The sequence below is a fragment of the Lepidochelys olivacea genome (genome assembly GCF_965140295.1).
Source record: "Lepidochelys olivacea isolate rLepOli2 genome assembly, chromosome: 8".
Lineage (NCBI taxonomy): Eukaryota > Metazoa > Chordata > Testudines > Cheloniidae > Lepidochelys > Lepidochelys olivacea.
In genome coordinates, this window is record NC_140418.1 from 97,069,727 (window position 1) to 97,095,834 (window position 26,108).

The 26,108-nt window shown below is 42.4% G+C and overlaps 2 protein-coding genes across 2 annotated transcripts; one reads left to right on the plus strand and one right to left on the minus strand.

The window, feature by feature from the left end:
• Positions 1–335: 335 nt before the first annotated feature.
• Positions 336–14,028, plus strand: CZIB (CXXC motif containing zinc binding protein). The gene is made up of 8 exons (XM_084636486.1): positions 336–576; positions 669–752; positions 1,890–1,946; positions 2,989–3,070; positions 5,066–5,097; positions 5,683–5,760; positions 12,735–12,800; positions 13,777–14,028. Exons 1-8 carry the CDS (start codon positions 571–573, stop codon positions 13,852–13,854), a joined length of 483 nt encoding a protein of 160 aa, XP_084492612.1. The 5' UTR covers positions 336–570; the 3' UTR covers positions 13,855–14,028.
• Positions 14,029–16,127: 2,099 nt separating this feature from the next.
• On the minus strand, positions 16,128–25,085 carry CPT2 (carnitine palmitoyltransferase 2). Its single transcript, XM_084636484.1, has 5 exons — positions 24,685–25,085; positions 22,862–22,942; positions 22,619–22,725; positions 18,915–20,219; positions 16,128–17,192 (listed from the first exon to the last, which is right to left on the minus strand). The coding sequence occupies exons 1-5, from the start codon at positions 24,855–24,857 to the stop codon at positions 16,861–16,863; spliced, it is 1,998 nt and encodes a 665-aa protein (XP_084492610.1). The 5' UTR covers positions 24,858–25,085; the 3' UTR covers positions 16,128–16,860.
• Between the last annotated feature and the right edge of the window lie 1,023 nt (positions 25,086–26,108).

Below are 26,108 nucleotides of genomic sequence, written 5' to 3' on the forward strand. Positions count from 1 at the left end.
ACTTTTCCTTAACACTCAGGAAAGCTTATGCTCAAATAAATTGGTTAGTCTCTAAGGTGCCACAAGTGCTCCTTTTCTTTTTGCGAATACAGACTAACACGGCTGCTACTCTGAAAGCAGAGCAGCCTGGTCCTTAAATACGATGGAGGATGGCGGCCATCATTATTAGGGGCAGCCTCACTGCTGTCAGCAGAGTTTAGGGAATTTGCGGCCATCTTAACTGAGGCTTTAGTCCCATCCAAAGTAAGAGATGGCGGCCATCTTGGCTAAGGGCAGCTCCGGCTTCAGTCCTTGTGAAAGGCATGGAATGAGGTGACCATTTTGTCTAAGGGCAACAATTCACAAGGAGAGGAGTCGCTTAAAAAAACCAAACCCGCCAACTACCGCGAGAGTTGGTGGCCGGCCTCTCGCGGGAGGGAGCAGGAGTCGGTGAATCTGGTAGCGCCGCTCCCGCCCCCAGGGCGGCACCCGCCCAGCTGCCTGCGCCGCGGGACTTGGGGGGCAGCTGCTGAGCCTGTCCGGGCTGCGCCTCCAACTACAGCCGGACCCGCTGCGCGCCAGGCCCTCAGCATGGGGGTGGGTAAGGGGGGCGCGGCGCTGCCAGCGCCTGGGGAGGGGGTGGCGTTGGCTGTAACAGTGACTCTGACCCCCCGTCCCCTGCTTTACAGAAGATCGGGCTGCAGCTGAAGGCTACTCTGGAAAACATTACAAACCTCAGACCGGTGGGGGAAGATTTTCGCTGGTACCTGAAGGTATGGCGGGCCAGGGGAGGGTGCAGTGCCGCGCAGTGTGCCACCCCTTTGCAATGCCGGCCAAAGCCCCATGAAACGCAGTCTACTTTAAAAGCCCCAGTAATTCTGTTTTTACAGTACAAGCCTGTAGTGCTAATTAGAACCCAGTGCAAAATATCATGCAATAAAAATGATATAAAACTATGAGACTGAGAACCAGAGGTCTGGACGGGACCTCGAGAGGTCCTCTAGTCTCCCCACCGCCCATGAAACTTAGAATGACTTGTGTAAATGTGCATCAGCAGGGGGACCTCTCAGACCTGCATTTCTATGATTTCCAGTTGCATGGTTTTGTATCACAGGCTTTTTTTGCATGATATTTTGCATTCAATTCTACAGTGGTATTGCAGGTTTCCATTACACAAATTATTGGTATCTAATGGATACCACTGCAGTGCAAACCACTGTAGAATGGTTTCTGTACTATGATCATTGTGGTATTTCATTGCCATCTAAGATGTAGTTTTGCCCGTATCCAATTGGTTATATGCACAATGTTAGTGGTATCATGGCACATTTCAAGCATGGTTCATTTTGTAATCTAAATAAAAGTAAGAAGAATATATTTGATCCGAAAGTTGTGCAGGTTGTTTTTGTTTGTTCGTTTTTGTTAAGTTTAAGCACTTTCTCGAAGTTGAGTAACAGTTTGATCTTTTAATGTAAACATACATACATCTGTTACGATGAAGAAAAATCATAGCTATTCCTCAGTCCATAGAACAGCCATCACCCTCTCTCTTGTGGTTATGATTTTAATTAAGTATAATTGGTGGAAAACTAGCTTGGTTGACAAACTGGTGGGATGTATTATTCCTGGCTTTATTTATTGGCTCCTGCATGTAATCTGTTTCCTTTCTACCTAAGATTCCCTGGAACAGATCCTCAGCTTGTGTAAATTGTCATCGCTCACATGAAGCTAATGGAGCTATGAAAATGGACCCCAGTTGAGGTTCTGGCCCCCCATTCTTTAGATGCAGCTATCCCACGACCTTTCAACTACAAAAGGGTTAAACTTAAGTCTAAGAATGGCTTGAGCTATTTTATTGATCAGCTTACTAACAACTTTAAGATTCTTTAATGTATGTTTTTCTTTTCCAGATGAAATGTGGGAACTGCGGTGAGATTTCTGAAAAATGGCAATACCTGCAATTAATGGTAAGCTGTCAAACTGCAAGGTGTGCATTAAAAACAAAGAAACCAAAAAATGCAGTGCGTATTATGTAGAATTGACTTTAATGGAAATGGGGAATATGCTAGTTTAAATGCTGTATAAAGCAGCCTTTGAATAATTATCTACATCGGAGGTGCTGTCAGATTTTGTTTGCAAAGTATTTTGAGATCCTTTAATGAAATGTGCTATAAGAATGGTTGGTGGCAGTGCTTATTCTTTTAAGTCTTTCTTGAAAAGCCTCCCCTCATTAAAGCCAGTAAGTTTCCATAGCCAAGCAAATGGATTTGAAGTGGTATTACAATAGGGTTTTGCCAGTAGTACATTTCCTCTTTGCTAATGATAAAACAACTTTTATGGAAGTTTAGATAACCTGAGGGGGGGAAGGGGAATAATGATGATAAATTAATTTATGCAAGGTACTGGTGTTATTTATAGCATTTCTGTCATGCACATCACTATATCTGACTGCCTTATGACATTAATGAATTCAAATAGAGAAGTGTTATCCCCACTTTACAGATGGGGAAACTGAGGCAGAGAGGTGACATGATTTGCCCAAAGTAACACAGGAAGTCTGTGGTCTCGTTTGGTATTAGAACCTCGGACTCTCATCCTGAACCACAAGACCATTCTTCTCTGTCCTTGCAGGCCCCAGTCCTGCAACTTGTTGCATGTAGGGACAATAGTGTGCAGTATCAGGGCTCTAATCACACTGGTTGAAGGTTAAATAAATATCCTGTGGAATGGATAGAATGTGTCTGTATTGTCAGAACACATTCTATACATAATTTATTATTTAAAATTTAGAATATAATGTACATTATTCCTTGATAACCATAGTATTGTGAATTATAAATATTCCTTGTCCCGAAAGAAACCCGTCTTCCCTTTACAATATATAAAATCATTGTTAGTTTGCCATTGTCCTTGTAAAAACTACTTTGTCGCTACAGAGGTTTTTGGCTGCTCAATTAAAACATGAAAAAAACTGACACAAAGTGATGGCTCCATTTGTAATTTTTTTAGGACAGCGCTCCTCTTAAGGGAGGCAGAGGGAGTGCCACTATGGTGCAGAAATGCAAGCTGTGCTCCAGAGAGAATTCCATTGGTAGGCTCTTTCACATGATTTAAGGGATTCTGTCAACTTGATTTTTTTTAAACTAATTTACGAAAACATTCTAAAAGAGCACCTTTTAAACAGTATGTCCTGAATTTCTGTTATAAGTAGCTTTTTAACAGTGGTTTTTAGGGTCTACTTTCCCCTGCACCAATATGTTTGTCCTCATGTTTGTGCATGAGACAGGAAATGCAGCTGACCATCAACAAAAGAATGAGACTGACTACACATGCAAATACAGAAAGTGTGTAAACACTGGAACAATAAAGACAATTAATTTGTGCCAACTTTAGTTTTAGTAACGGTAGGTGCTAAAACAATAGTATGTTCAAATTTTTCCAACAGAAACATGATTCTGAAGTTAATGGTGTCCCTTTTAAAATGCTTGCTTTTCTTCTATAAAGTTATTTGGAAACAAATTACTGTACTTTGCAGCACTATGTTTGAGTGTACATTTAAGATGTTAACCTTTTTGGGAAAAAATGGGATGCCAATTATTTTTAAGAGAAGAATGAAAAGTAACAGAAGTAGCTCAGAGTTTCCTGGGTAATTTCTGTACTTGCTAGACATTTTTTCTTTCAGTTATCAAATTTTATCTTTTTGTTATTATTGTAGGGATTCACAGAGCAGAGAAGAAGGTCCATCTAGTCAGTGTCTGACCAGTGGTGGATGGTTCTTAAGGAAAGCCCCCCATAATGTCCATAAATAATCAGTATCTTACTATGGAAAGGAAAGTTGTTGGGTTTTTTTCTGCCCTGCAGTTGGTGATCATCTACTCCCCAACATAACTATTTACTGCCATTGTAACTCTGGCCTACAGCTGTTCTTATTTATATGAGTGTTTTTAACCCTTTTTAGATTGTATTAATTTATTTGCCTCAGTATCATCCTATAGCAGAGAATTAAACAGATTGATTATCTATTACATTAATATATATTTCCATTTATCTTTTTAAAGCCTTTTTGCCTTTCACTTTCATTGTGTGGTCTCTCATACTTGTATTATGGGGGAAGGGTAAAAAGGAACACCTGACTCATCCTTTATTATATTTTCTGTGCCCTTTGCCTTCCCAACCAAAATAGTCCCATTCATTGTCTCTTAATCACTTAACTGTTTTCACAAAAAAAAGGACTAATCCTGAGACCCTTATACTTGCACAAGTATACTTATTGACTTCAGTGGAACTAGTTTTAGGAGTAAGAATTTCTGGACTGGGCCCCAAAAATCTAAAAGCCTGTCTGGTATTTGGAAAATTAAGAGCATCCACACAAGTGTCTGTGTCAAGTGTTCATTTTCCTCTCAAGATATTAGAAACTAGTTTCATGCAAGGAGCTGCCAGCTGTTTGCATTGGCATGGTTCTTGGGATGTTAATATAAAGTTCTGCCCATTTCATAGCCATCCCACATTAGATTTTTTTCCCCCCTGGGATTGAGCTGCGATGTTGTAAAGCTATATCCATGTAAATACTTACTGCAGTAACATGAAGGAAAAGAGAAATTGGTATTAAAAACGTGTCTGATATGAAAGGCACTTCCTGTGGAATAAATACAACAGTGATAAGCTAGTTAAAATACAGGAAGGTATTTACAAAGTCTGTGCTGCAGTGACTATCCCCCAAATCTACATTTATGGGAATTAGACACAAGTAATGGAATCCTGTGGGCTCAATCCTGTAAGTAATTTGCACTCAACCCTCCCATTGACTTTGGAAGAGCTGTATGAGCAACAGTTGTATGGTTGGAGCCTTAAAGCCATGTCACAAGAGTATGCATTGCTTTTTCTTCCTTAAGAGGAAAACAAAATAGCAAAACAGGAGATGAAATTCTTGGTAGCCATGGCAAAAACAGGGTCTTAGATTTTGATGGAGTCCCCAGAAATGTTGGCCTTTTTTTGAATAAACAATGTTTGGAGGGAGGGCTCTTGGGTTTGTGTTAAGGGCTGGAAAATTTGCAGGTTTTTTTTATTCTACCCCCTTCTCTTTTAGATATCTTAAGAGACACAATCAAGCCTTATAATGTAAGTTTATTTTCTCTATGATATTGCAAATGTAAGTGAAATAAGCATTAGTAATGTGATGTTAATTTATTACAAGGCTTCCCAATTTTTGCTATCATGTTCCTCCCAGAAGTACAGGGGAAAAAATATCCAGGTATTGCCTGATAGAGAAACACCGCAAATGGGATGCTGGATGCTACAAAAGTGAAGCTGTGCATTTGGGAAAGTATATTTTAAATAATGTGGACAACGAGAGCCAATTAATAACTTGCTTTGCCCCTTCTGCTTCACTCAAATATCAAATCATCTGTTTAAATATTTCACAGTCAACATCAGGCACTGATGTCACATTCTAAGCGAATATGTACTAGTTTTACCCTGGTCTCGGAGAGCCTACCTTTGAAGGGCCCAGAGACTTCCCCAGACCAGTCTCTAAGTTAAAGAAATTCTGGTTAGTTATTAAACATGTCAAATAATTCAAAGTTTTTTGGTCCAGAGTTTGGTCATGCTGCTTCTAAAAATTTTACTGCATTTTATGCCTAGACTAAAAGGTGTTATTTCCCTTTCATTAGGTAAAAACTAAATGCTATTCTGACTCAATCCTAGGCTGAAGACAGTGAGAAGTTTAAGACAGTAGTGGAGTTTGAGTGCCGAGGTCTTGAGCCAGTTGACTTTCAACCACAGGCAAGTTCTTATTAATTTATTTGACAGCTCTTAGGTGTCTTTTTCTGCTGAACTCTAGATTGATGCAGCACCCTCTCTTTTGAGAATTGCACTGCTCATTTTGGAACAATCTGTGACTCTCCAATAGTCTCCCCTCTTTGCAGTTGTCTTTCTTACCTCATCCTACTCACCTAATTAAATTTACTCACTCTTTGGAGCTGTGCCCCCTGAAGTACCTTGTAAGTCCACCTTCAGTGTAAGAGCACTGAAGATGTGAATTCATTTGGTGGATCTTTAGAGTAGGGCAATAGGAGGAGGAGAGGGGTCCTAAAGCAGTCACATCTTGGATTGCCTAATTAGGGGTCACTGGTGGGAAGAAGAGGTCTGGGTGGGCTACTGTACAGGGTACAGCCTGATTTTTGGACACTGTTCAGTATTTGACTGCTGTGCTCAACCAAACTCTGAAGTTCATCCATCTCTACAAACATAGACGTGTATCCACAACAAAATGAGACTGAAAGGCAGAGCAAGACTTGCTGAAGGCATCAGTAGTCTCTTTTGCAAAACACAGCTGAAAATACTGAGTTAAAGGGTCTCTCTGAGCTGTAAACCGAGACAGGTAAGAGAGTTTCAGAAGGGATAGCTATGGATTTTGCTTGGCGGTAGTGAGACTTGGTGACTGGTGTGTTTGGTCCATCTGTGGGTTTGTCTGGCTGTTTGTTCTCTGTGTACAGGCTGTGTAGCTGGGCCCTGGGCCCCTGAGTAAGTAGCTGGAACAGGTCTGTTTGGTGTCTTGGTGAGGTGGAGTGGTTCTGACCCTTGGAACATTGATCAGCCCAGTTGCTTGAAGTCTGCATTGGTTAATTGCTCCCTGATGGGGAGGGGCCGAGCTGAGCTAAGCAGAGAGATTTCGAGTCACTTGCTAGCAATGTTGAGAGCGACAGACTAAGGCAACTAACAGAAAAGTTTCAGAGGGAGCTGTGGGGGGGGGAGGGGAGGGGGGAGCTTTCCTTCCAGGATCAGCTCTATGTGCAATTTCAAGACAGCCAGTGATGTAACAGTGGTGATGACCTGCAACAGATATACCGTGTTTTCTTTCCTGCCTGAAGCCAGAAGGGACTTACTGTGCACGAAGTGCAAGTTGATGGCTATACTGGAAGAAAAGATTCTTGAACTGGAAGGGCAAGTGGAGCTGCTACTGAGAATCAAAGAAGCTGATGAATTCCTAGACAGAGAGATTTGGGAAATATGAGTACCCCAGGTTAAAGGGAGAAAGAAGCTGACCACCAAGAAATTGGAGAAAGAAGTTTGAAAAGAGGCTTGGCAGCTCTTTACTTCTAGAAGGGAAGTAAAGGCAACCACAGGAAAAAATATTTAACAAATGGAAGAAAGGGGAAGTTGATAGTAACTAATATAAATCAAACTAGGAATTGTTGACAATTGATAAGGGATGCAGAGTGACACAAGGAGAAAATTGTAGCTAGGAGACTGAAGGACAATAAGGAGTTTAGGTATATGAGGGACAAAAAGAATACTAACCATGACATTGGTCCCTTACTAGATGGAAATGGTAGAATTATCAGTAATAATGCAAAAAATACACAAGTGTTCAATAAATATTTCTATTCTGTATGGGGGGAAACAGATATAATATATGATGATGATAACTCTTTCCATTCCACTAGTATCTCAGGAGGATGTGAAATAACAGCTACTAAAGTTAGACTTTTTAAAACAGCAGGTCCAGATAATGTGACTCCAAGAGTTTTAAAAGAGCTGGCTGACGTGCTTGTGGGATGGTTAATGTTGATTTTTTCAATAAGTCTTGGAAAACTGGGCAAGATGCAGAAGACTGGAAGAAAGCTTAATGTTGTACCGATATTTTAAAAGGTTAAATAGAATGATCTGAATAATTGTAGGCCTGTCAATCTGATATGGTTCCCAGATAAGCTAATGGAGCAGCTGATACAGGACTCTATTAATAAAGAATTAAAGGAGGGTAATATAACAAATGGCGATTTGAGTTTATGGAAAATAGATCCTGTCAAACTAACTTGATATCTTGTTTTTTATAATGAGATTACAAGTTTGGTTCATAATGGTACTAGTGTTGATGCAATATACTTGGACAGACTCCTGTAAGGTGTTTGACTTGGTACCCCACAACATTTTGAGAACTAGAACAGAAAATTAACATGGCACATAGTTAGTTTTAATCAATTTAATAACAGATAGGTCTCACAATGTAATTGTAAATGGGGAATCATGATTGAGGAGGTGTTTCTAGTGGGTACCATAGGGATTGGTTCTTGGCCCTGTGCTATTTAACAATTTTCAGTGACCTAGGAGAAAACAAAATCATCACTGATGAAGTTTGCAGATGACCCAAAAATGGTGTAAATAATGAAAAAGACAGGTCACTGATACAGATTGATCAGGATCACTTGGTAAACTGGGCACAAGCAAACAATATGCATTTTAATATGGTTTAAATGTTATATGCCTAAGAACAAAGAATGTAGGCCATATTTGCAGGATGGGGTTTCTATCTTGGGAAGCAGTGATTCTGAAAAAGATTTGGGGATCAGCTGTGGTCAAAAGGCCTAATGTGCTCTTTGAATGCACAAAAGAGGAATCTCAAGTAGATGTAGAGAGGTTATTTTACTATTTTTGGCACTGATGCAAGCACTGCTGGAATACTGTGTCCACAGTTCAGGAAGGATGTTGATAAATTGGAGAGGGTTCAGAAAAGTCACAGGAATGAATAAAGGATTGGGAAACATGCCTTTTTAATTAGACTCCAAGAGTTCAATCTGTTTAGCTTAACCTTCACTTTGAGGGGTGACTTGATCTATAACTACCTACGTGGGGAATAAATATTTGATAATTGGCTCTTCAATCTAGCAGAGAAAAGTATAACATAGTCCAAAGGCTTGGAAGTTGAAGCTAGATAAATTCAGAGTGGAAACAAAGCATACATTTTTAAGTGATGGTAATTAACTGTTGGAACAATTTACGAAGGGTTGTGGTAGATTTTTCCAGCACTGATCATTTTAAAATAATGATTGTATTGTTTTCTAAAATATATGCTCTAGGAATTATTTTGGGGAAGTGTGATAGTGTGTATTATACAGGTCAAAGTAGATGATCATAATGGTCCCTTCAGGCCTTGGAATCTACAGTTCTCCTCCTGCTGTCAGCTATTGGTTTGCTTGTGTCTGGTCATGGTCTACATAAGCTAACTCCCTGCTATATATAACATATTATTCCAGTAGGATTAGGAGTAAATTGCGTAGACTGACTAATGAAAACCTGTGCTTTATCCTTCCTGCAGTGACACTGTACTAAATTTATTATTGTTCTGGGTCATTTTCTAATATGTGGGAGGGGAAAATTCAAGTCTGAGTTCTGTTATAAACAGCAATGCAATAGAATAGGTCATAAAAATGTAAAATTATTTTTAATAAATATAATTAAAACTTACTGAAGTTAATGAGGATTGTTATTTCCATTGATATTTGTCTGTCTCCCCATACAGTCACCAGAATTCTCACTACAGTCTTAAAGGGGAAAATACCCTTTAGGTCCCTCCATGACAAAAAGAAAATCTTTCCCCTTGGAAAATCCCAGGGATGTATTGTTTTTGTTTTGTTTTGTTTACCAAGTGGAGAAAAATCTAATAAAGATGCTTGTACATTTCTTACTTGGTAAGAAGTCTCTTAGTTTTAACTTACAATTATGCTTTTCATTTAAGGTTCCTGAGCTGATGTGTCTATCAAAAATGCCAATATATGCCTCTTTACCTGTATTAGTTCTGTATGGTCACCCCCCTCCCCCCCGCAGAAGTATTATCCTCCAGATGAAAAATAGATGCATCTTTACAAAGTTTCTTTTCATCCAACTGTAGCTCCCTTGCTTTGTGACAGAAATGACACTTTATAGTGGTAAGCAGAATAACTGCATGATTCACTATGTTGAAAAGTTGGGTGATAAGAATTCCTGTTTTGTTTGTAAGGTGTGTTCTAAGCTTCAGCTACTGTTGCTCCTTAGCCAGTCAGCAGAGGGCAGACAAGTCACTTAATTACTCAGCGCCGTTTAGCAGAGATTAAATTAGAGTATCAACTGTGATGCCACAAACTGTAAGGCATCCTGTGGGTATTCTGTGCCAAAACATTAAAAATTCTGTACACAATATTTTAAAATTCTGCAAGTTATATTTGTCAATAAATAAATGCAGAGGCTCCAGTGTGGCAGGGGGAGCACAAGCCACTGGCTGCACGAAGGTGAGAGATCACCCTGCAGCTCCCCCACTCGCAGGACACGGACTCCGTGGTGATGCTGCACCTGACCCTAACACAGCACAAGGCATGGGCCTGCCCCAGAAACACCCTGGGGCCCTGCGCCGGGGCAGGCAGGCTCAACCAGGCAGGAGCCAAGTGTGGAGGGATGGTGGTGTGGGGTGAGAGGATTCTGTGTGGGACAATCTGGGTGCAGGCAGCTTTGGGTGGGGAGGGGTCCTAGATGTGGAGGAGCCTGGATGCACAGGTTTGTTGGGGGTGTTTCCAGGTACAGGGATAATGGGACTCTGCAGGGGCTTCCAGGTGAAGAGGGTTGGGGCTCAGCGGAGGGTCTGGTTGCTGGGGGAGTGAGGCTTGGTGGCGTGGGGGCCTGCGTGCAGCTAGTTGGAAGTCAGTGGCATGGGGGTCTGGATGTGGAGGTTTGGGGTGCTGGGGCTCTTCAGGATGGGGGTTTGAGTGCAAGGAGTTCAGTGGGGGGTGGTCTGGGTACAGGGCTGGGGGTCCAGAGGAAGGGGGTCTGGGTGCAGGGGGGCTCCAGAGGCAGGGGTTGAGGTTCAGTGGGGTGGGGTTTGGGTATGGAGGGCTAGGGGGGTTCTGGATGTACTGGGTGAGGCTTGGCAGGGGTGTCTGGGTATGGGAGACACAGGGGTTAGGTAGATGGGGGAGCAGCTCCCTGTATAGTAATCTCTTCCCCCCCACAGCTGAGGAGCGATGGGGGCAGGAAGCAGGGGAGGATTCTGAGCTTCCTGCAGCTGGGGGAGGTTCCTGAGGGAGGGTCTGATACAGTCCCAGGAACTGCGGGGGAAGAAGAAGTCCTGTCCTCTCCTGCCTCCAGCACAGCTGGGACTAGCATGGCTGGGGTGTCCACAGCCCTAGGGTGATTTATCTCTCCGCCGGCTCCAGGTGCCTTAAACTATGTATGTGCACTGAAAGGGAGTGGTGCATGACTGCTCTTGCAGCTTCCCTTGCTTCCCTGTCAGAAAGTCATTTTTATGCAGGGAAGCGAAGAAATCTGTGGGGCGCATGAATTCCCCCAGGAGTAAGTTCTGCTGGAATTACAACAGCCTGTCACATGGTTTAATGTTCCATGGATCTCTGTTAAATGTGTACTGGGTGATGTTGGCTCTGCATCCCTTCCACTTTCATTCTTTGCTCTGTTGCAGTTCTGTAGTGTGGCCGATGGAGATGCATCTTCTCTTTGTACTGCTTTCTTCCCCCCCCCCCCCCCCCCCCATGGGCTTGTGATTCTGCTCATGTAAAGGCTGCACTCCCATTGACATTTGTCACGCATTGTGGGATGTGTATGACTAAATTCTTAGGTTTTCGCAGATCCCAAAACACTTTAAAATTTATGGCCAGAGAGCACATTCCTTGTACACTCAATCTTCTCATAGTAGCTAGTGGGGATTTGTCTACAAGGAATCCAAAAGCAAGTTCCATATGCGTTTGTTTGCAAAACCAGGAAAGAATTTTCCTTATACCATAGCCAGTTGTTCGTTTACTAGGTTAAAAATAAAAAGAATCCAAGTAGCTCACAGGAAGGCTTCTTACATTGACCACCCTTTAATTTCTGTCATTGTTCTTAAATTCTTGAGGAATTTTGTTGACCAACAAAACATTAATCTGTAATTTAAATACCAATTTTTTTTAACCCCAAGTGTGAACCCTAAAATGTGAGCATGTTCTGTACCTTCTTTGGAAATGCATCCATTGCTTTATGTGCTGGATCCCAGAACTGCACCACCTTGGTTGATCTCTTTATTCCCTAGTAATTTCCTTTAGTGTCATTGTTTGGGGAGGAGGAGTGGCGAGACTGCCTGAGCAGTGGCACACTCATCCATTCACCCGTGGAGACTTAAGTGTCGTTATCTCAGGTCAGTTTCTGCTAGAAAGGGTAGGTTATGTAGACAAAACAGTGCAGATCTCACTCTGAAATTGTGCTGCTTGGATGGAGTAATCTGGTTACAGTTAAAATCTAGCTGATTCTCCTCCTCGTGGTAGTTTGCTTGACTCCTCCATACCTAAATGAACTACACGGGGTGATGATAGTTACAAACACTTGGCCCCTTTTGCCAGAGATGTCTGGGTTCTCATGCTGTTTAAACCAAAACTGAAGACTTGTCTTTTTTCCTCTCTTGCTTTCCATTGTTATCTTGCTATTAAACTGGAGTACACTGTTTCTAAAATGCCTTGAAATATCTTGGTGACAATTTTAATCTAATGCATTCACTGCTAACAGACATACTGGATACACTTAGAAACCTGTGAAGCCATAGAGATTTTTTTGGGAAAAAACAAGTTAGAAAAAATAATTTGCAGGAAAAACAGGTGTGTTCTGGAGAACTGATGTTTCCTTGCTTTACAATATTACTTGTATAGTTTTAGTAATGTTCCTATAGCTAGTAGATACAACCACACTACAGCCATTTTATCCTTTTGGAATCGAACATATGTAAAAATAAAACTTGGGCATGAACAGTCAGGCTTAAACTCTCCTTGATTATTAAACAGAGGGTCATACCCTATATTGAAACCATAGGTCACATAATAGTTTGGCCACTCTTTATACCCACTTGTAAGACAGCTAGCTCCACTAAAATAAATACTTGTACGGGATAACCTGGTTTGTTGAACTATTTTAAACATATTTAACTTATTACAACTCATACCTAAGTTATTTTAATTCTTGTTTTGTAGGCTGGGTTTGCTGCTGAAGGTGCAGAGTCTGGCACACCTTTTAGTGAAATAAACTTGCTGGAAAAGGTACAACTTATTTTTCCTCAGTTTCCCTAGCCCCAGAAATAGCAATCACCCATTTAAAGTATGGCTTTCTGTGCTTTAGAGGGGTGTGCGTGCACAAATCTTAAGTGGAGGCGGAAACAACCTCCAAACATGAGTGCTCAGCATTAGTGTGCACCTCAGGGTACTTATTTGGAAGTGTCTAAGTGTGGACATCTTCAGTATTTTGAATAGTCATGGTATAATTGCAGCTTGCTCTTGAAAAAATGTGGGACACCCCCAAATCATGGACTCTTGATCAACTGGGAGATTTTTATTATGGGGGCACTGGTTTTCTTTTGCTCTGAAACTATTGGGGCAACTCCTGAGAACTCGTCCAGGTGTTGAATAGTGATGTGCAGTCTCCTTTAAAGCTCAGCATAAGACTCTTTGGGCCTGTGTGCACAGAGACTTAAGGCACAGCAGGCTGGGTGTGAACTACAGATACTAGTCAGGCATGCACATCCTGCTACTGCACACTAAAAATTCCATAGTGCATTTTGACCTATTGCTGTGTCAAACACAATGTCTCTAGGTAGACAAGCCCATAAATGCTCCAGATCTTCATTGGCCATGAGCAAATCTCTCAAGCTCAGTTCCTCTCTTTGGTATTCCACATGACAGGAAGATTGGCTTGTCTGACTCACCAGAATAGGTACTGTAAATAATCCTTTCACGCCCCATGGTTGCTGGCTTGTCTGTTACTGGCTACAGTCTTCAGACACAGAAAATCTGATTCCTTAAGCTAAAACTACTAAGAAGCTTGACGCTAATTTAATTTGTTCGGTGTTCACCTCTGTTGGACATAGAACTGGACAGGTTAAGGGCATAAACACTTTCTGCAGAAAGTGCGGAACTGAAATTTGGAATGCTGATAAGGTTAATTGATATTCCAATTTGTGATTTTAAATACTACCCCATTCTGTTTTGTATTAATACTGTAAAATTTGAATTCCTACAGGACTGGAATGACTATGATGAAAAAATAAAGGAGTCTGTTGGAATCTATGAAGTTACCCATAAGTTTATAAAATGCTAAAACTGCTTTTAATAAAATCTTGACACCTTGACCAAGTAATGGGCTATAGCTATTATAGAAGTTCCTCCAGAGTGACTTTCTGCATGGCTGTACTTCAGAAATCAAATGTTATATCAGCTGAGTTGTACTTGCTGTCCCAAGACTGACTAATAAAGTCATTTTCCACCAGTCTGATTGGTTGTGTTCAAGCAGTTCACTCAGATGAGCTCAGGACAGCCAAACCTAATAGTGGAAGGCCTTGCTATATTTCTTGACTAACACATTGGCCCTTTGGAGACTAAGATTTCACAACGTATACTAGTAATTTTCCTCAGGGTTAAAGACAATATGGAAGGATTTATTATGGGCAAAATACCCTCTTATATAAATAACTTTCAGTCTTGATCATCAGCATATTAGGTAATTGCAGCTGTTCAGGCTTGAAGCCAGAAGTGCATCCTTGTAATAGTTCAAGTAAACCTGCTGTTACCTTCTGAGAAATAGCTATTTCCTGCTACTTGACTTGTATTTCAAATGTTAAATGACAACTTAGTTAAATGTAAATTACAAACATTAAGCTAAAACATTATGTATAACTACCTTCTGAAAACCAAATGATCTTTACACAGTCAATTTTTTACCCCACTCAGCATGCAAATATTTTCCCTCTTGAATAGAGCTGACATCTTCATTTAAAGGAAACAGTCAAGTACGTCAGAAGTTTTGAATTTATTAATACCTTACCCCACTCGTAAAAATCCCTCATCTTTCCCTGTCTGTTCTGTCAGGTTTTTCCCCAAAACCCAAATGTACTCTTCAGCCCCAGGAAATAATCATTCAAAGTCTCAACAGCAAAGTAAGTGCAGAACATGATGTAGTAGCAGCCTGCAGAGGGATAAAAAGCCCTGCTACATATTGATCGATAGGAGTCTGGTCAGTGGCATGCGAGCTAATTTTTAGTGGCACTCTGCTGCCAGCTAGGGTTCCAGCCGCCAACCCCACTCAGCCCATTGCCAGCCTGGATGGACGGAACTCCGGGCCAGCAGGCTGAGCAGGGCCAGTGGCTGGGACCCCGGCTGGCAGACGGGACCCCGGCTGGCAGACTGAACCCCAGACCAGCAGCGGGCTGAGCAGGGCCAGTGGCTGGGACCCCGGCTGGCAGACTGAACCCCAGACCAGCAGCGGGCTGAGCGGCTCAGCGTGCTGCCAGTTTGGGGTTCCATCCGCTGGCCGCACTCAGCCCGCTGCCAGTCTAGGGGCCCCTGTAAATGTAAAATTTATTCCTGGCATGCAAAACCTTAAATTTAATGAAGACTTGGCATGCCACTTCTCAAAGGTTCCTGACCCGTCCTAGCACCCTGCAACTTGGTATATACCATCTGCTGCCATGTTAAGTTTTGGTACTGGTCACACAGCTGTGAACTGGACAAAAACCATCCATTTCACTTGTAGTGCTATTTTGAAAAGCTGGCAGCAGAGAAAGGAACCACTGCTGTTTAACAAGGAAGAAAATGGTCTTTTGTGCATTTAAAATAGACGGGATGGGGCTGAGGCACAGAGATACTTTCCCTCTTAGAGCAGCCACAAACTTTTTTCTTTGATAGGCTGAAGCTAATGCAAAAGATAGAGCCCCAAAGCAAGAGCCAGTGACAGTACTGTTAAGAATCTCAGCAGTTGACGGGATGGGGCACTCCTAGAGGGCCAAGGTTCTTATGTCTTTTGTATGAACTCTGCTGCATTGGGTGTCACATCAGATTCTTGGCATCAAAAGTTACAAGATATTGAATAAATCTAGTAGATACTGCTGCTGTCCTTCACGAAATTCTACTGTGCCTATTGGAAAGCTCCTTGAATGTCTCCCACCTCAAGCCCAATACCTTGGCAAACAGGCTGAAAGGTTCTAACAGATACTCCTGGTGCCATGCAAGAAGTCTGGAGAGTTCTAGAGGAGGTAGGAAATAGTCATTAAGGAGAATGTCTGATGATGATTCCTTCTCCACAGTAGGAGAGAGATTTGGGAAAGAAAAGCAGCACTAGCCTCTGGAGAAGCTAATGAGAAATGATTTTTCTGTATTAAAGATACAGGCTTATGCAGGGGAACATAACAGATTATAGGGCAGATTTACAAACAGAAAAACTTAATTTATAAAGTGTCAACTATTTCTATCTAAAAAGTATATGCATTTGACTATTCCTCTATCAGCCTCTCTATGCTTATTTTAAAAGTATAAACTCTTCACACTAGGAACTCTCAAATCCCTAATCCTGAGATACTACGAAAACATTTTTTCAACCATGTCATAGGTAGCTTTATTTAAACATCATTTTCCAACCAATTTCTTAACAGTTTGAAGATTTAACACATGATTATGGTTTTCGGTATTGTTAACTTGAAAATGTGAGACTTTTTCATTTAAATCAGTCATTACATTGGAAATAATTCCAACATAAGAGGTACAGTTAGACACTGATTCAAATTTAAAAAAGATGACAGATCTAGTAAGTGAGCATATCACATGTGCAGGATTTACAATTGGTCATTGTATTTAATTTTAAATACAACTTTTGTAGATGTTACAACATTGTTCAAATGTAGTTTCTCATTCCCACTGTAAACATGAACACTTGTAGATCTTAACTGCTCAAGTTTAATCAGTACAATACTAAAGTTCCTTTCTAGTAATGAATATTTAATACCTCGTATATTTTAAGAACATTTTATAATCCATTACATACCAGTTCATAATATCAGAATTAAGTATTTCCTAAATATCACATGCAGGAGGAGCCTGCACTTAATTTCTTTATATGGCTAAGATTTTCAGAAGCTGCCTAACTCCCATGGAAATTCAATCCAAGTTGGTCACTTAACTCTTGTCGGTTCCTTTGAAAATCCCAGTCAAAATGCTTAGTAAATTAGCACTAGCAACATTCTTCCACATTCAACCACACATGATCAGAAGTGATCTTGATCCAAACATTTTATATTGTGCATTAAAAAAAAAAAGTATCCCAGCCCTGTTGTGCCTAACTATTGATATGCTTACCTTCTAAAACATGAAAAATATCTTCCAGTGACTTATGCACACACTGGAGGAATTCGTGCACATTCCTGGCTGGGTAAGAGGAAGTATTGCAGCCAATCCAATCATCATGCACGCCATAGGCTACCCCAAAGCCATCCGGCACCACTGGAGCAAATCCTCCCATATTCACAGCTGGGCTGCTCAAGGTGCTTGTGGACAGAATGTTGTGATTAAGCTGAGCATACGCTTGGTCCTGGTAGACGTCAGGTAACGGGATACCTTTTGATGCTGCCAAATAACGCAAACTAAACAAATGCCGGTCAAATCCTTGACCTGTTAAAATAAGCACATAAGAATGTCCATGATGGATCAGACCAATGGTTCATTTAGGCCAGTATCCTGTCTGCCGACAGTGACCAATGCCAGATGCTTCAGGGGAATGAACAAAACATAGCAATTATCAAGTGATCTATCCCATCATCCAGTCCCTGCTTCTGGCAGTCAGAGGGTTAGGGACACCCAGAGCATGAAGTTGTGTCCCTAACCATCCTGGCTAAATAGCAAGTGATGGATCCATCATCCATGAACTTATCTAATTCTTTTTTGAACCCAGTTATACTTTTTGGCCTTCACAACATCCCGGGCAACGAGTTTCACAGGTTGACTGTGCATTGTGTGAAGAAGTACTTCCTTATATTTGTTTTTAAACCTGCTGCCTCTTAATTTAATTGGGTTTGTATGTTATGTGGAGGAGTAAATAATACTTCCCTTTTCACTTTCTCCACACCATCCATGATTTTATAGACCTCTATTATATCCCCCCTTAGTCATCTCTTTTCTAAGCTGAACGGTCCCTTTCTTTTTAATCTCCTCTCATATGGAAGCTGTTCCATATCCCTAATCATTTTTGTTGCCCTTCTTGGTACCCTTTCCAATTCTAATATATCTTTTTTGAGATGGGGTGACCAGAACTGCACTCAGTAGTCAAGGTATGGGCATACCATGGATTTATACAGTGTCATTAAAATACAAAATACTACAGAAATCACTGCTTTTTCTACAGAAAATAGTTATTTTACACACTAAATATCACACCCCTTCAAAGTCACAAAACTTACATGAGTTTTTCTATAGCAGCTTTCTTACAAGTTATGGTAATATGCTTTACAGAAGGAAATTGCAATGCATTTTTAGCGCATCCATTCTCTGGGACAGGAACTCTGTTTTACTCATTTATGTAGCAGCTACTATAATGGGGCCATGATCTCTGGGACAGATAGGCACTATTGTAATATTAATAAAAATGGTTTTTAACAATAGTTAAGTTAAATGGAGAAGATGAAAATATGAGGTTTGAAAAAGGAATAAATGTTTTCATATTACTTTTAAAAGAGTCTGAGGTAGGGTGTTCCAAATGGCAGGAACTACAGAGGAAAAGGCTATTGAACCAACAGTAAAGAGATAATAATAAAATCGGACAAGGCCCTGTAGGCTACATATTTTACTAAAAATCTAGAAGAAATTAGCAAGCTCTAATTCTGACATTTTAAAATGTAATAGGGTCAGGTCAGATAGAGCCACTTGGGAAAATTTATCACTGGTGCAGCAGAAGGAACCAAGGCCAGTTTGCACAGTGGCCTCAGTACCACCTGCAGGCAGATGCATGAAGCAACCCAAAATCCTGCTTTGTGTTGCACTCTCCGGGGCATCAGCTAGTTGCTTCAGATAGCTGCCACGTGTGGGCTAGTATAACAGTAATTTATCTAAGGGATGGGAAAAATCTTGATGTGTGTGGGCCTGAAGCAAATAAGGGGAACTCAAACACACTCCCTTCTTAAGAAGAATGTCACAAGAACAATATGTTTTTTAACCTGGAAAGCACTGCTATTATTTGGCATTCTACAAAGTTTGATGAACACAGGACCTTCAGCGAGATTAAATTATGCTAAGTGAGACTTCTGTAAAAGTTTAGCATTAATGAGCAACTAAGCTGATGAGACTCATTTTGTGAAGCAATGTGAATGTTTATCACCATGACCTGACATTCACACTTACCCATAGCAGCTTCTTTTGTCAATTGGCCGTGGTACTTTGAGCACTCAGCAATCATCTGCTGAAGCTCCTCTGTGGTGTGTTTGGAAGGTTGCCTGACGAAAGCTTCCGTGCACTTCTTTGTATAGATGGAGGCAGGACGGATGGTCTCTGTGCGACCGTGTTTGAAAGCTGCAGTACTGCAAGACTCGTATGTGGCAACAGTCTGGCCATACTGCCGAAGGAAAGCCATCTGGAAAGAAAGCTGAGCCACAGCATCAGGACTTACCTTCTTCTGCTTTAAAAACTCCTTGCCTCCTTTCTTAAACTGAATAAAATCAAGAGTCAAGGTGTCCATAGTGGCATCAAAGTTCTGTTTGGCTTTGGTAATTCCTGCTTTTAAGGCATCGTTCAACTTAAAGCTGAGTTTCTGCACAGCACTGGAAGAGTCAACTGCAGCAGGTTGAGATTGTGGGGTGACAGCTGGCTTCTGGGTGCTGTCTTTAAACACTTCGTTCTGAAATCTTAACACAGCCACACCATCTCCCCAGGAATGTTCAAAATGAACGGCCGCATTGCCATCTTTGGTTAGGATAAGGTTAAAGGATTTGTCATACCAGCGATTAATACCATCTCCATGTAACATGGTGTGGGACAAGTGCACAAGGTCTTTAATGGGGAAGTCATCTAAACATAGACAGAAGACAGCAGAATCCACTTTTTGGAGGACTTCCTCATTACCATTATCAAGAAGCTTCTGTCTCAGTAGTGCCCATATATCTCGGTTTTCACTGGGTAAATACGCAAGAGGGAAGGCTGGGGCTGCACTGTTGTCACTAAGTATGTATTTCAGGTGTGCTTGTATTTCGGAAGGCTTCACTATATTCCCATCTCTATCAATGACATCAAATACATAAAAATTCCCATTTCTGAGCACCAGCAAGTGCTTTGCTTTTTCATCTGTAAAAAGCTCATCTTGACTGAGCTTAGGCAATCGTGTGGAATTGAAAAGCCGGAAGTACTGAGACATATCTAAGGGGTATGCATTGACCATGTAGGCACCAAACCATGAGAGAGATGAAGGCACAAATCGGATGAGTCTCCTAAAGGTTTGAGTGTCACTTTTGACTGGATTGAGGTGAAAAACCTCTGGCTCTAGATAGCCAGCCCTGAGGGTCTTCAAAAAACGCATAGCAGAAACAGTCATGTTAGTTGCTCGTGTGAGCTGATCATTATATTCAGTTTTTGGGTCAGGGTTGAAGGACATAAATGGGTTAAAATTCAAAACAACAGATTCACGTGAACTTAGATACATATCAAACCAGGGACCTAAAAATGGAGAGTTGAAAAATAGATTAATACAGGTAAAATTGGCTAATTGTGAAAGCACTGTTTAGAACCAGCTATATTACAAGTCAAAGTCATTCAGTACAGACCTCCACTATCTGTATTTAATTACAATCCATGGACTGGGGTACATTAGGGCAACATATTCCCACCAAATCAGAAATGTACCTCCCACTGATGTCAGTGGGAGCTTTACACCAAGATCTAGAATGCAGCATAGCCTTTAGGTTGCATCACTCAGTGGGAAAACATGCTCACCATTACTTCTGTCCCATTTCCCTTCCTTTCTCATCCTCCTTTCTCTATTTCTCACTTTCTTCTGCCTGTGTCTTGTCTTCTTCCCTTCTGAATTCCTTCCCTGCAGCAATCCCTAATTCCCACTGGGGACTCAGTAAAACCACACTCATTTTCAGCTGTGACCTAAATCAGAATTTGAAGTCCACATTTCCAGAGGTGAAAGACTAGCTAGCATACAAGTAGGGTTTTATAACCCACTCCTCACCATGGTATATAAGCCTCTTAACTCATTCTTCCTCCTCATAAGAGTAATTATATTTTGTTACATTTATGGAAACAAAAAAAATGAACAGGACTTGAAAGTAAGGGGGGGGAAAGGGCCGGTTGTAGCTGCAGCACATAATTTAAAAAGGCACAATCCATTTACACAATAATGCTCAAGAAAACCAGTTAACGATAATAATCTGCCACATTTTCCCTCAACATTAAGCATAGGTGGGCTATCTGCCAGGGAAATACAGGATGTAACTGGGAGACTGGATGGCAATAACGAGTGAAAGTCATTATCAAAAGACTGATCAAGCTGGCCTATGCGAGAAGTTGGTGGTTCTCAGTGCAATTCAAATACATGTCTGGTAAACTGCCACCATTGGCACCCTTACTGGTAGCCTCAGCAAAGAGCAAGGATTGAAGCACAATGGCAGGACAGTATGGGGAGAAGATTACACTGTTGCTGCTGCTTGTGCTGTACTGGATATATTCTCTCAGTCTCCATTGCTGTACACCCAGCATCTGCCTTCCACGAACACTATAATCATTTACATTTGAAAGCCATTGGAAGTAACATGAATAAAAAAAAAAATTCACTAACCTAAAAGCTACATGCTTTCTCTTGCTTTTCTTTCCCTCTTTTCTTTCTCTCTCTGTCTGAGTTTCATCTCCTTTTTGTCTTACGTTCTCTCTTTCTCTCCTTTTCTTTATTCTGGTCTTCCTCTTTCTGAGTCTTTCCTTTTCTTGTTCTTTAAAACAATAATGCTCTGCATTTTTTTTAAGGCTGAGGGAGTGTCTTCTTCCATCCCCCACTGTTCAGTCAACTTTCCCAACTTTTCTGAGAATTCAGTTTTCCAAGCAAGCACCTTCAAACAGATTCATGACTGTAACTAGACCTGGGTTAGTTTTCTTAGAGAGGTTACTAGCTTTAGAGCAGGGGGTCAGCAACCGGCGGCACCCGTGCCAAAGGGGGCACGCAAGCTGATTTTTAGTGGCACTCTGCTGCCAGCCGGGGTCCTGGCCTGCCCTGAGCCCCCTGCCGCACCCCTCCTGCACCCCAACCCCCAGCCCTGAGTCCCCTCCCACGCTCCGCACCCCTCCCTGCACCCCAATCCCCTTCCCTGAGCCCCCTGCTACACTCTGCACCCTCTCCTGCACCCCAACCCCCTGCCCTGAGCCCCCTCCTGCACCCCCCACCCCTCCCGCACCCCAATCCCCTGCCCCTGCCCTACATTCATGGCCCTGCATACAATTTCCCCACCCAGATGTGGCCCTCAGGCCAAAAAGTTTGCCCACCCCTGCACTACAGCATACACAGCATTCTGTCAGAGTGGACTATAGTAAAAAATGATACTGTATACCACTGAGCAAATGTTTTTTTCACCAATGTGTTCTGATTATATGCACAGAAACAAATCTTTTGCTCACTTTAATAAAAGTCTGTATACTAAAAGAGTGTTGTGGCAGGCCCTCCATCTTTGATTTTGATAGCACCATTGTTCTTCCTATACTACACTTTTTTTTACTATTATATTTTGCTAGTGTACTGGTTTAAGTTATTTTCTTCCAAATGAAAATGTCTTTGAGGAAATCTTGCTGTGGTTGATATTTCTGTTAGGTGACAATGAGAGATCCTAAAGTATTCGGTATATTAAAGATAACATTTTGTGAAGTGCCCTCTTTTTTCCACCAGAGACAGTCTTCTAATTAGCTCAGACATTGTCAAATGGAGTTTTCACATCTTGTTCTGAGTGTAAACAATAATAAGGAGCTTAAACTTTAATCTATTTTTCACAGCATTATAAGCTGACTGTCATCAAGCAAGTTTCTCTTCAAAATGAGTCTTTTCTTCATCCCACTGTAAACCTTCCTACCTGAGATGTAACTAGTACGTTTGTTCTGCTTGTCTTGAGCAACCAGCTGCTCATGCAATTCTCTTCCAATTCCATGTTCAAAGCTGCAAGCAAGTTCTTCAGTTTTCCTAAAACAATCAATCAGACAGTCAAAATGCTGTCACCAGGCATTTTTTAAAAAAGATACATCTTCTAATATGTAGGTGTTGGAGTGGAAGATTTGATGTACGCTGAAGCATTGTTTGGTTTTCTGTGTATCCATACCTGAATTGATCATCATCTAAGAGAGGCTTTTGGGCATTCAGGTACCTCCTAACAGTATCTTCTAGTCTGGGAATTGGCAACCTGATGGGGTGAGAAAAAAAGCAAACTAAAATGTTCTTGTTAAAGCTCTGACAGTAAAGATTCTTAAAATACCATATTGTTTGTAAGTTAATTCCTATGCTCTTTTTATAATTAAGCATGACACAAAAACAGGAACTTGTTTTACAAGTAGCCAACTAACAGATCATCTTCCATAATTTTATATACTGCTAGGCATAGAATGGCTTCTGTATTTTGATTCCTTGTGGAAATTCTAACAAATTTCTTTCCAACACTCATCTTAGCCTAAACATGAAAGCTGTTTTCCCCTAGTTACAGGGCAAGCTATTTTACCTTTTAATGAGATTAATACTTTTTAACGTTTGTGCATATATCTCCTTCACACATAGTTTGATGTTTATTGTTTTTACTGCCATATTTCTATTTTTTTTTTAAAAATGTGTCTTTGTCCCCTGTTGCTCTGTGAAAGAGCCACACAAACAAACGGGGAAACTAACTACAGTATAATGAAACAATGAAGTTAACTATACAGGAAGTGCTGTCCAATGCATAAAATAAACAAATTGGGGGGAAAAAAGGAAATTTATTTTCTCTAATCCCTTTCCTTTGCAATAATCATGTGTGTTACTTAAACAATGGTAGATAAGAGATTTGAGACAGGTTATAATTAGATTATAATTTTTAAACTGGCAGTATGCACTTGAATACTACTAGCAAAGATCAAAGTCACTTCCCTCTGTTAGCAATAATAACCTTTCACCTATATAATATACTGTAGCCCATCCCAAAGACAATGTACCCTTCTTGGTCTTGTGCACTTTCAGCACATACCAAACCTCATTCATTAGGGGTGTAGCGAGCAATCTGAAACCAATACATACTGACTGGTCTGTTGACCCCACCACCTGCTGTGTACTGGTAGTTTCCCAAAGTAGACCTGACTTAGTAGCTGCTATTAAGGCTTCACCATGAGTCATAAAACCTGTTGTTCACCATAAGAAAGCTGGCCCCAGCAATTAAGCTGTGTATTTAATCACCCATAGCACAGGGCTGCCCACTCTGCATTAGAGCAGGGTTGTTGTTTGTTTGTTTGTTTTTACAGACTGCATTTCCTCTCTGAGGTGGAAGAATGTTGCTGCCTTTAAAGCCCACAGTCACCATTTCTGAAACGTAGAGACATGGGACTCCCTTACCAGGGGAAAGGGACTGACCTAGACAAAGGAGAAAATGGGCATTACATGCCAGCAATCATAGGAGAAAGGGGCTCCCTTAGCTGGGCAGGGGAAAGAAGATGGGGGTTTTCTTAGCAGAGGGAAATGCAGTTGGAGGGGTAGCAGAGAGGGAGCAGTTTCTGGGGGCTCAGAAGGATGCCTAGGACTCCCTTACCTAGTATGGGGGGCTCAAAAGGGGTCGGGTAGGGGGTCCCAGAGTGGAGTGGCTGGAAGGGTGATGAGGGGGCGCTCAGAGGAAGGACCCAGGGTGGTTGTGGGGCTCAAAGGAAGATGGGCAGGTGTCTGTGGCACAGGGGTCCCTGGGGCAGCAGTGAGAGGCTCAGAAGGGGGCCAGGTCTCTAGTGTGGGGATCCCTAGGCTGGTGGTGAGGCACTCAGAAGGGGGCAAGGTCTCTGGTGCGAGGATCCCCGGGGACTGAAAAGGGGACCAGAGGGTAAGTGGGAGCTCTGATGCGGGGGGTCCCCGGCTCGAGGGGCTCAGAGGGGTGCCGGGCGCTCTGGCTCGGGGGAGAGAGGGCAGCGGCCGCCTTACCTGGGCAGGCTTTTCTGGAAGTGCATGGTGGGCACGATGCTGCGGTGCAGGTACTGGGAGGAGTCGGCGCTGCTGTAGCCCCTCCGCAGCCCGGGGACCGCCGGAGTGCCCAGGGCCTTAGTCCCCCTCAGGCCGGAGGCAGGGGAGAGCAGCAGCAGCCGCCGAGTCGCCATGATTTCCAAACCGAGCCTCACTCACTGCGACCCCGCCCGCTCCTGGTGCTCAGTAGCCGCCTTCCGGCCCGCAGCGCCTGCCCACACCCGCCGCTGCCGGAGGCCAAAGGCCGCCCTGGGGCGTGGGCCCGTCCTCCTCCGTGCGCCGCCCTGGCGCCGCGGGCGGGCTGAGCCCCTCTCTGAGGAGATCTACGCGGCGCGGGGAGCTTTGCACCCCCTCCCGGCTCGCTGCAAGGGGTCCCGCCTCCTTCCGGTGCAGGGAGCGGGGGCCCTACTCCCGGCCGTGGCCGGGCTTTCATCCACCCGGTGGGGCCTGAGCCCGGTGTAATCTGCCCGCTGCTGTAGGGGGCGGCTGCCTCGAGCACCAGGCATGCGACACGCTGCCCCTCTCGCAGTTTTGTGGCTTGTGGCCTCCCTTGGTTCGGTCAGTGAAATAGGGGGTAGCTGATGGGCAGTAAGCCAAGTAAAACTGAGATGAGGGTTCACATTCATAGAATACCAGGGGTGGAAAGTCCTCTAGTCCAACCCCCTGCTCAAAGCAGGCCCACTCCCCAATTTCTGCCCCAAATGGTCCCCTCAAGGATTGAGCTCACAACACTGGGTTTTGCAGGGCAATGCTCAAACCAGGGAGCTATCCCTCCTTGCAGGATGCTGATTATATTTAAAAGCCTGGGGTATGGTATGGACTACTGCAGTCACTGTGGCTGTGCTTGTCCCACCTTTCTTTCTCTAAAAGCAAAGCCACCCTCTCTGATCACGGCATGAACCAGTACTCTGGGCAAGTCATAACAGATGGAACCTTAAGGGGGGCTTTGGCTAATGTGTTCAGTAGTTTTCAGCTTCCTTTTGAAGCTGTAAGAGCAAGGGTTACATGAGGTTAGCTACTTTGTAACAACAATAATACCTTGCACTCCCTGGAGCTTTCCATTCCAGGATATTAGAGTGCTGTACAAACATGAATAAACTAATTTTCACTCTGCCCCTCCGAGGTATGGAAGTATCAGCCTGTCATTTTACAGTTGGGGAAACTGAGGCACTACACAATTAAGTCACTGGCCCAAAGTCATACGAGTCAGTAGCAGAATTGAGAATATTCACAATCCTATGCATTAATTTGGAGCATACCTAAGCAGAAAAGTAAGACAAACTGAAAGTATGTTTGACAGGAAATATTGTAACTGGACACAACAGGGTATTAAGAGTAATCCTCCATAGGTAAGGATGTGAGCAAGATGATCTGCTAATAATGGG